Source organism: Seriola lalandi, unplaced genomic scaffold, assembly GCF_002814215.2.
Source record: "Seriola lalandi dorsalis isolate HSWRI2012SDOR001 ecotype SW California unplaced genomic scaffold, Sedor1 jcf7180002054940, whole genome shotgun sequence".
Classification (NCBI taxonomy): Eukaryota; Metazoa; Chordata; class Actinopteri; order Carangiformes; family Carangidae; genus Seriola; species Seriola lalandi.
Genome location: NW_019525491.1, coordinates 799,859 through 810,608, shown reverse-complemented (window position 1 = coordinate 810,608; position 10,750 = coordinate 799,859). Strand labels below are relative to the sequence as shown.

The 10,750-nt window shown below is 45.2% G+C and overlaps 1 protein-coding gene across 1 annotated transcript; it reads right to left on the bottom strand.

Annotated features, from left to right (window-relative positions):
* Positions 1–5,272: 5,272 nt before the first annotated feature.
* spry1 (sprouty homolog 1, antagonist of FGF signaling (Drosophila)) lies at positions 5,273–9,533 on the bottom strand. The gene is made up of 2 exons (XM_023393621.2): positions 8,857–9,533; positions 5,273–7,330 (listed from the first exon to the last, which is right to left on the bottom strand). Exon 2 carries the CDS (start codon positions 7,273–7,275, stop codon positions 6,187–6,189), a length of 1,089 nt encoding a protein of 362 aa, XP_023249389.1. The 5' UTR covers positions 7,276–7,330; positions 8,857–9,533; the 3' UTR covers positions 5,273–6,186.
* Positions 9,534–10,750: the final 1,217 nt, after the last annotated feature.

Below are 10,750 nucleotides of genomic sequence, written 5' to 3'. Positions count from 1 at the left end.
GGAGAGAGAGAGAGAGAGAAAGAGAGAGAGAGAGAGAGAGAGAGGGGAGGGAGGGAATGAGTGAGAGAGAGCAGAGGGGGGAAGGGTGGCTGTCTGTGAGGAGAGGAAGTGAATTGAAAAAAGCCAGCAGACGGGAACCATCTGTCTGGATGCATAGTCTAATCTCAAAAAAAAGAGGGAATGAAGGGGGGGGAGGAAAGGGAGGATAAAGAAAGAGCAAGCTTCCTCTTCTTCCTCGCAAACAAACACACACTCAAATCTACACTCAGTTGTCAGTTTATTAGGAACACCTAGCTACAACTAGTACAGTCTAACCTGACAGTCGTGCAGTAAACCCTCCCCTCGTGAAGGGAACTTATAGAGAGAGGTGTTTCTGTTGTTGGGCCTCGCTGATTTGAATGGGGTGGACAAAATAATAGAAACACCTGCGCATAAGACAAACTACATCCTCCAAGATGATCCCACAGTTGAAACAGCAAGTCTTTAACACAGTTTCAACACAAACTGAACTTTATAACCTTCATGGCAGAGGATTTAAAGGAGGAGTTGTATTAGACCACATCAGTTTTAACGAACAATCGATCTATATCTTTCTAGCTATCTATCTGATATGTGTGTGTGATACTTTTTTTTTTGTCCTTGGTTGAGAAATCAAAGGGAAAACAGAACAAAAGTGGTTGTAGGGGGCCTGGAATGCAGCAAACACACAAAACTGTCCCCCGGGGCCGTTAAAAGAGGAACAAGGACATGATCTTGTCAGAGTTAGGCTATGTGAGAAAAAAGTTAAAGCAGCTCCGGGTAAACAGGAGACACCGCAGTTTGTATGAGAAATGTTCCTGTGGACTTTTAACTTGAAGAGGTGATTTTTATGTAGGACGGCTTCTGGTTTTCTGTCATCCTGAAATATGCACTACTACTTGACTATAGTCTTTTGATATCCGTTGAGCCGCTCTGAGCATATTTGCAGATCAAATCTAACGACTCTTGACAACTGGCTGTTTCCAGCAACAGTCTCCAATAAGAGCAACACTGAGACAAACACCCCGCTGATTTAATTAGCGAGCAGAATACAAAATCACAAGCCGGTCCATTGGGGCCTGTGAGAGCTGGCAAAGGCTTTTGCACTAACTTTGCAGAAAGGAAGTGACACTTTGAATACTGATGAGTCAATCGCGCTGATGAAACAGACGCCATTGATCAAGAGCGAAACTCGTCTGTAGCCGAAATAACGCCGGGCCATTAATTACAAAAGAGGCCCAATGAATGATTTGCCAAGGGTCGTGTATTGTATTGATCCATCGGACCTCCTCCTCCTTATCATCATCATCATCATCGTCATCCCCACCAACTGGCCTTTGTCCATAAAATGGCAGACAAAGGCAAGAGACAGGAAGGGGGCTTGGAGAAGAATGCGGTATCAGATAGCTAGTAACGCTGCATAGACACATAGCAGGTTAAGAAGGGAGGAGGGGTGTGTGTGAAAGTTTTACACTGAAGTTCCTGTTGGTGGGTGGGTGTGTGTACCCAGGAGCAAATGCTTAAGAGGCTCAAGCTCCAATGAAACACCTCCATCTTGAATAGCCCTCGACACCTGATAAAACACTGGGTCATCCCTGCAGGCCCTTTATGGCTCCCGAGGAGGAAAGAGGCCGCTAAACGACCGTCTGTCTCTTGACGCGCCGATCATCTGACAAACAGGCAGCAGCCAGCGGCCTCTAAGTGTTGTTTTGTCCAGTGTCAGTTACAAAAAGTACTGACAAAAGTATAAAAGACGTATTTTCTCTCTTATCTACCTTGTTATTGTGGGTTCCTCTGGGGTATTTTTCACTGAGGGTTTTGTTTCAGAGCTCTATGCATCCATTTCTTTGTGCTGTTCATAGCATTGAAAATTAGATTTAACATTTTTACAACAACTTTTGTGTTTAGAGCCAATATCCCGTTTACTTTGGATAACCCACAGAACCTCAGTGTCAACAGTTTTCATGGGGGAACAGTCCGCATGAAAACTGTTGACACTGAGGTCTGTGGATTATGCATTGTAACCGGGACACGGTTTCTGGAAAGACACTTTTTTCATTGTAATTTGTCGATGATATGAGCACCACAAATGTAATTCCAGTCACTTCCATTGTTTTTGAGTGGAGGCAAAATCTCTTTTTCTAATTTGTCAACCTACTCTTGAAATAAGGGAGAGTTTCCCCTGCTTTTAAACTGCCGCAGTCAGGTTTATTTGTATTTGGAAGGAGTCGTCTCATCTTTCAGGACATCCCTCCATGAGATTACCGAGATCTACTGTCTACACAAACCAGTTCTGTACCACCGCAGGAGTCAGATGGGGGGAACAGCAGTTTCATATCATGTTTACCTTCTTCAGTGGATGGCTACTTGGACCTTTCTGAGAGCCACAAAATCTTGTTGGACCTTTTCTGTTGTCAAGCCAAAAACAGTTTTTATAATATCATCTCTGTTAGGTGAAAATATCACATCTCCGAGTTGTGGGGATTTTCATGTTTTAAGTTAAATTGAAGGATTACATGTTCCTCTGTGGGTTGAGAAAATTCTCCAAACCAAACCCCTTTCAAAAACCTGTTATATAAACTCTGAAACGCTTGGTGGTCGAGGCAAACACAAGGCTGCTTTTCTTATTTACTGAGGTGTTTACATTTCGGATACACAAGGTTTTCACCAGACAACAGCAATACACTGTATTTTTCTGATATTTTAGATGTAGTGAGTTATAACAGTGACTTTATCAGGACCTTTAGTGAAATGTTTTATGGCCGACTAATATTTTTTTGATGTAATTTTAATCCTGTGGAGGCCGGTGTGGATGTTGGAGTAGTTTCTAAAACACATCAGCTCTCACATGTTGCTCCAGCACACCGACATCATCCAAATCCAAATATCTGAGGAGATAACTTCCATAAACTTTGGTCATCACGCCGAAGTCCAAAAAAGCCGCCTTCCTCTCCAAAATCCACCACCCCCACATTTCCACTGATTGCTAATTTCTATTTATATGCCATGAGGGGAAATAATGAAAACCAGATGAGGAGGCGGAGGAAAGCTGAAGCAGGCCTTTTGGTGATGAATGCTGTGGAGGAGGATGACTGTTTATAGAGTATCCTGCTCCACCGCGGCCGAGCCGGCAAGCAGTGCCCTGGCTAAGAAAAGGACTGCCCCGGTAGGATGTGTGGGTTGGAGGTTCCACCATGACTCACTTGGTAGTCATGCGTGTTTGCACTTGTATGGTCCCAAAAAACCCAAAGCTGCAGCAAAGGGTCCCGCCAAGCCTGACGACTCCAAATAGCATTACGTGGGTGTGTGGAGCAGCTAAATTTACTCTGAAACAAGTGCAAAGAGGAAGAGGGGGGGGGTTGTGACCGTTTATACCATTGAATTACTTAATACTGACTCAGGTTTCACTTTTCTTTTTCTTTTTTTTTCTTTTTTTACAGTGGAGTGGTAGTCCTGTGATGAGTGAAATGTGACGCAGTTGCAGAGCAGTTCACGTGGCAGGGTGACTGAAAAATGAAAGAAACTATTCAGAGGCCTTAAAATGTTATTTTAGACACCTTTGCTGATTAGATTAGAGATTTAAGAGACATGTTGAGGACTTTACAGAGCCAAGTTCTGGAAATGGTGGGAGAAGGATCTGTTTCCTTATTTGGCTTAGGCTGGAAAATACCAAGTAAACACTGTCTTCCTGTTCACCGCCTTCTGAATACAGTTTAGATCTCCACCACCCCGTCCCACCCCCCTTCTATCCATACAGGGGAACTAAAGTGAAACCTGAAAAAAAAAAAGAGGCCTCCTATTGTTTGCTATCATCCAGGAGCCAGGAGTAAATGGGGCTCAAATTGCAGCTCTGAAAGGTAACAGGAAATTGACAAATCGCTAATCCACTCTTAACTATTCAGGGCAACAAAAGGTACGTTCCACCAAAAAGAGAAAGAAAAGCACATTAAGTACAGGAGGCCCATTTGGAAGGATGGTTCATTTAATGCAAACTGCGAACAAACTGGTTATAAGCCTGCATGCTAGTCGGTCTTAGCTTAGCCTGGTCAGCTAAATGAGAGATGCGGCAAGCTAGCTCCTTTGTGCTAATGTTTACCATTAGCTTCTTATCTGTGGCTGTATTTATCTGTTACTCCTGAACACTGCTGCAGCTTCAACTGTGGGGCTCTAGCTTAAGGTTCATATTCCTGTTTAGCAGAACTCTGAATCCAAAGAGCCCAGGCCTGTTGCGCACAGCACCTGAGGGCACCACCGTCACATGTAGCTCATTATAGACACGGTTGTGTTGTTTTCTTGCCAACGCTGCAGCTTTCCAAACCTAAGCCGGAGTATATTTTTTCCTTTTGTCCCAGAGAATTTCCTGGTCACAGTTTGTGTTTCCCCCAACTGTTGGCATTTCTGGCTGACCAACCAACTTTCAAAGTGATGATCTCATCCCCTGGGGGGCCCGGAGGTGGAGGGGTGGTGGGGGTCAGCGGACTTCCCAAGTGATAAATTCACTGACAAAAAAGAGGCGGCCAAACGGCGGGGTCTGTGGGACCTGGCGGGGGCTGGATTTGCCCCATGTCGTTGCCTTTAGTGCAGGAACCACGCCATAAAAGCCCAGCATTGATAGCCCCAGTTTATTATCTTTGAACAGGTGGCCCTGGCTACTCGTAATGGTCGCTCTCATTTCTCAAGGCACACACTGTTGGGCTCCGCAATATGGAGACCATTTGGGAGTTTGGGAACATCCCGATCTAGCCGCGTTAAAGCCCAGGGAATAAACTATAGTGCATAGTTTTGTGATGACTTGTTGGCTGGTGAGTGCAGTTTTTTAGGGGGGGGGTTAAGAAAGAAAGTTACTTCCTGTGAGCATAACTCATGGAAAACGCGGAGGCTCTGTTGATGCTAGCAGCTTCGGGGCTAATCGTGTCAATGACCTGTATTGTTTAGCTTTCAAGGTTACCGAGGAGAATCGCAGCAAAGAAGCCCTCCAAGAATGTAAACAGTCCCATTTCGAGCTACAAGCTGTTTCTACTCACTGCTGAAAATTTTTACCAGGAATTCCACACCCAGCATGAACACACACGCGCACGCACACACACACACATATGCGTACACACACACATGGAAATAGTGATTTGCTGTTCGCCAATGAACTCAGAACTGAAGAAAACAAGACCTGCATTCCCTTAAAAATCAGTCATCAGTCACATCTTTCACTCCTCAGGTTTCTGTTCGACAGCAGCACAATCAAGACACCAGACAGCGCTATTTTTTTCATTAATTAATATATTTTCTGCATTAAAGTTAACATAGTTTTCTTTTGTGCCACCCTTTAATTTTTCAGTAAGTATTTGATATTTTGTTATATTCAGACATGAGTAAATTTAAGACTGTCTCTTGCAATAAATATCATAAAATAATAGAGCTTCACATAATAAATATTTTTTACAACAAAAAAATGTTTTAACAGACATTTTTCTTTTAAAAAATAGCCAGAATTCCTCTTATGGATTTTGAGCAATACAATTTACACAAAATAAAGACAAAAAAAAACAAAAACATGGGAGAATGCCACAGAATGTGTATGAAGAGTTCAGATGGGTGGAAGGAGAGAAACATATCCAAGTGGGAGAAAATACTATGAGATGGATGTGCTTTCGTTAATGCAACATGAGCATAGGAACCACGGTTTTAGTGTGGTAGCAACCAATAATTCAAACATACCTGCTTGCTATGAATACCAGGTAACAGCTACATAATTGCCCTATAGAAGATCGTCCTTCACAGATTTGGTGAGAGGCAGCTTCCCGCCGGGCGCACAGACCCACAGGAAGCTGCCTACCTAAAAACGGAAGAAAAACTTTTTTTTTTCATATATATAAAAAAAAGAGTGTTAATGAGGAGCTGAGGATAGACATAGAAACAGTTAAGGCAAACACTGGTCTGTAAAAACATGGTCCTGATCCAGAGAAAATAAAAAATAAAAATAATTGAGTGGTTTTCATTACTCCTTTGCTTAGCTCCTTAGGGTTCCGCAGTGAGGAGGGGAGGCGGGTGGGAGGTGCTTAGAGAATGTTTGATAAACATTAATTTGTGACTATCATCATCATTATCATTGTCATCATAAGATCCACATCAAGAGTCTCCCGCGCACACGCAATCACAAACACACAGGGGCGATCAGGAAGGTTTTTCCTGGGTCTGTGGGTCCCAGCTCTCCAGTTTGCAATAGACAGTGTTGGAGTTCTTGCAGCGACAGCCGGGCCTGTTGACCCGGTCGTAGCAGCTCTGGCACGCCTTCAGACACCCCTTGACAGGCGGGTAGCATAGCAGACAGGGGAAGAGTACCGACATTAATCCCATGCACAGGAAACGAGAGCAGCAGTGGGAGCGTGACAGCGAGCAGGGATGGTCAGCACACGAGTCCCCCTCATCGTCATTGGAGCAGTGGTAGAAGATGCCCTTAACCAGGCACATGCACGTGCCGTGCTCCAGCGCGCTCTCAGCGGAGCACAGGCACTGGCCGTTACATGCAAGACATGAAGGCAGGCTCCTGGGAGCCGTGCAGTCACTGCACTTGCACTTCCCACAGCGCTCACAGATGAATTGGTGCCCGGCAGCAGCCACCACCCCGTTGCCACTGCCAGAAAAGTCTGATTTCCCTTTGCCCTGGGGCTTGAGTGGAGCCTCTAGTGGAGGCTGGTGGAAGTGAGGTCCCTGCTGGGGCTGTAAAAGGGCCTTGGGCTTGGGCTGAGTCCGTACAGGCCGCTCCGCTCGGTGGTGGTGCTGTAAGTTCATGCCGGGCCTGGTGGGGGGCGAGCGTGCCAAGAGTCCCTGCTCAGAGGAGGCACTGCTGTTGCTCCCTGAACTGGCAGCACTTCCTGTGCTAGTGGAGCGGCTGAGCCCCGGCGCCCGGGACCCACCATACTGCTGTCCCCCGGCCACAACCACCACGCCGCCCCCGACGTGATGGTGGTGACCTGAAGGCCGGTGCTCATAATTGTTGTTCACATTGACGAGGATGACCTCGTGAGTCCTCTCCTGCTTGTCCTGGGGCCTGGGGGCCATGCGGGGCGCTGGGGGCCTCCGTACCACCGAGGGCCCCTCGGTGTACTCGTTGCTGGAGCGGATGGCCTTGATTTGGTCCAGGGAGAGAATGGCGGCATGCTGGAGCTCCCGCTCGTAATCCGACCTCTGCCGGCTCTCCAGGGAAGGCTGCTGGATCACCACTAATGAACCGCCGGGGCCATGTTGACTTTGGAGCTCCATCTGGGGGGATCACCACTTCCGACATTCACCGTAGACTTGGCATGCATCGGAAAACCTGCCAGAGGGGGGAAGAGAGGCCGGGGAGAGACAAAGGAGAAGCAGGGAGGGAGGGGACATCATCAGAGAGAGCCAAAACATGGCATAACTGGCAAACACACACTGTCCTGATGGATGAGGGGTGAACATGACTCCCAGGCAATTTCAGTTCAAAAACCAGTGAAAAGCAAACAGTATCACATCATTATCATCATTCCTACACAACACAGTAATTATTCCGCGGCAACAAAAATATCAACTTTCAACATGGATTAATATTTAAAGCGAAATAGGAAATGTAATACTTGAGCTGTACTTAAAGTTAACCCAGATTCCCTGTTTTCATCCTGTCAACATGACAATATGTCACTTTTGATCCGGTTAAGTGAGGCAACCCGGGAAAAAGTTGACTATTAACAAGACTTTTTGTACCTTCCTCCCCAATACGCACACATCTAAACTTCAGCAGGCCCTACAAATACTTCCCCTCCTCATTTACATTTGTATGACTAGTTAACATTTAAATGCACCGCGGCGACGAAATGAGGACACGATCCAAGGGAACTAAATGAGCGGCCTCACTTAGTATTCTATTACTACACCAAAAAGGGATTCAGGGAAATGGGGACAAAAGTAGAGCAAAAAAAAAAAAAAATTAAGGTCAGACCAAGTTCCGACAAAACACAGACAAACTGAACAGAGCGTTTGAAAGATGACGGGTTAAAACTTCACCTCACGCTACAGCAAGAGGCAAGTTTGTGAAGTTTATTATATGAAGCAAATCATCTGTTTAACATAGGCTCATGTGTTTGTGGCATAAACACCATCAGGAATTTGGGTTTGAGCCTTCGGGGGATGTTATGAAGCAATGCCGACCTGCACGAGGCCAAAAAAAAAAACCTACACAAGTCTGCAAAAACATAAAGCCCCGTGAAGCACTCACCAACCCTCACATGGACAAACACCACAGTCAAGAGACAAGACGATCGATTTTGCTGCTTTGCAAACATACAGACTCTTATTATTTTTAATAGCCTGATGAGCGTCAAAGGGCGCACCATAAATAGGATTATCCGCACGGAGCGCGTCTCAAAGCGAGAAGGACTTCGTGCGCAGCGATAAAAGCAGGATCCTGTATAAAACCCACAGAGCCGGAGATCTGGAGGCTTTAGAGGACGCATCCAAATAGACGGGGAAAAACTTATGAATGAAAACAACCGCCGTGGGGGGGGAGGGGTGTTTGTTACAGCAGAGCCGCAGAAGGACACAGGCATGGAAACCTTTCAACTTCCATCAACTAATCGCGACGGATTCTTTTTTTCTTCTTCTTTTTTTTAAGACATGCTGCGGGTGTTTTCACGTGCTAAACGCGTAGAAACTGAGACTGAACGTCTTACGGTTTTTGTGCACCAGTGTGACAAAAACATTTATTTCGCTACGGCGGCGCGTACCAGCTCGATGCGTACGCTACTATCGGGCTACAAACGCCGTCAGAGCAACAGAAAATGCGTAAAACAAGTGGAAAATAGTGAAGAAGATGCGTACCTATATGCAACCATCCATAACGTCGAATCCATCAACCAGATAGCCTACCAAAACTCCATCCAAGAGGAAGGGGCAATGTCCAAACGTAGACTATGAGGTCTGATGCATAACATTCACAGCCTGTTAATCCAAGTGCGAGTGTATCCCTTTGCGTTATTCCCTTTTTTTCTTGGTTGGCGTAGAGAAAAGTTCAGCGTGGGTTACGCGTGCATTCGTCCAAGGATAAAACACAGTAAATCCACGGTGGAGCTCTGATGGATGAGGGAGGGAGGGAGGGAGGAAAGGCACCCGGAGAACTGCTGCGCACTTGGGAGGCCGATCTTTAGGCAAGACAACCCAGCTATGGAAGTCCCGTATGGATTGTTGTAAAATAAAATAAACGCAGCGCAGAATTTTTTTTTTTTTTTTTTTTTTAGAAAGAAGTAAAACCAAAGACGGTTCAGCTTATATCCAAGAGTTTCTCCTCTTCGTGCTTCTGCAGAGAGCTGAGTTTGAGTTGTGGCTGTTACTTATTGTTGCGGGGAATCTGCGCTCTTGTGCAAAAAAAAAGAAGCGTCGTCGGGGTGCAGGCGGCGGTGCGCTCTCTCCAGCTCTGCGGGCCTGTTCAGCACTGAATGAATGGGAACGCAGGGCTCAGTGTTTGCTCGACAAGCCAACTCCCATTGGCCATTCACTCCACTGAAAAAGGATACATCGCATCCGCTCCTGATTCATTGGGCAGATGTAGAAGGCCGGGCAATAGAGATGTGTGCACTAGTTAAGGTGGAACGGCTTTTTTTTTTTATGTCGCGTTGGCTCCATGAGGGGGCTCAGGGAAGAAAAAAAAACACACTACTAGTTTCCGTTCCTGTGGGTTATGAATAACGGTGTGAATAATGTTTAATGTGACTAAAAGATACCTAATGTAATAAACGCTCCATTTGGGCTATTTATATCCTGGCTGCTTTGTCACCTTTGGTACTGAGGCCATATATAGACAGGAGTTAGAGAAAAATAAAAACCTCACTTAACAGATTTAAATTTTCATTTCATCATTTTTTGCTTGTGAAATATAAAGTGGTCCATATAAAAGAGAAGCTATCAATTGCTAAAAGTGTATTTCTACTATTAATGCACGAATAATATAGTAGTAAATGCATTTTGTTATTCTTGTGTTGGTCACAGAGGCTGTCACATGTTTAATATGTGGCTGAACAAAGACGTAAAAGCCATAAACTATCAAATAAACTGAAGTTACTGAGTCTTTGTGATGTGAAATGAAAGCAGCTGAACTTAAATGAACATGTTTAAAGGAGGAATTCAAAGTAGAGAATTTAACACGTTATCAAACATCAGATGAAAAAAGTTTTTTTGCCAAAAGAAAGAAAAAAAATCTAAGATTCATCTGAGACTTTTATGAGTCCTTAACAGGACCGAGTCTTTCAATGTAATGTTAATAATCTCTGTAGTTTCCCGTGTAACTGGCAGCCACTTATATTCACTTACTGGTAGAATCCTTAAAGTTAAATTAACCCGGACTCCATCATAAGTGCCCACTGGTGCTGAAAGCGCCACTTAGGAACACAGCGTCTGCACAGACAAGTGTGATTTCAGACAATTCAGGGAAGAAACATCAACAGGATGTCTTCCCCCCTCTGGAATGTTCCCATTACGCATTTACGCATGTCATCAGAGGAAATAAAATGTGTGGAGATGAGTCTGCAGCTTGCATAACTCTCTGATATGGACACTTTCCCATCATTTCATGACTTCCATGGGTAGAATTTTTTTTTCTTTGGAGGAAGGGGGAGGTGGAGGTGGAGGAAGAGGTGGTGGTGGCTGGTAGGGGGTTTGGTTCCAGACCACCTTAAGAAAAACGCAGCCCTGCAGCCAGGGGAAAGACTGCCCCCCACCC

Bases quoted from the DNA above. Each gene is read 5' to 3' on its own strand.
- spry1 (XM_023393621.2), bottom strand. From the start codon at position 7,275: ATGGAGCTCCAAAGTCAACATGGCCCCGGCGGTTCATTAGTGGTGATC.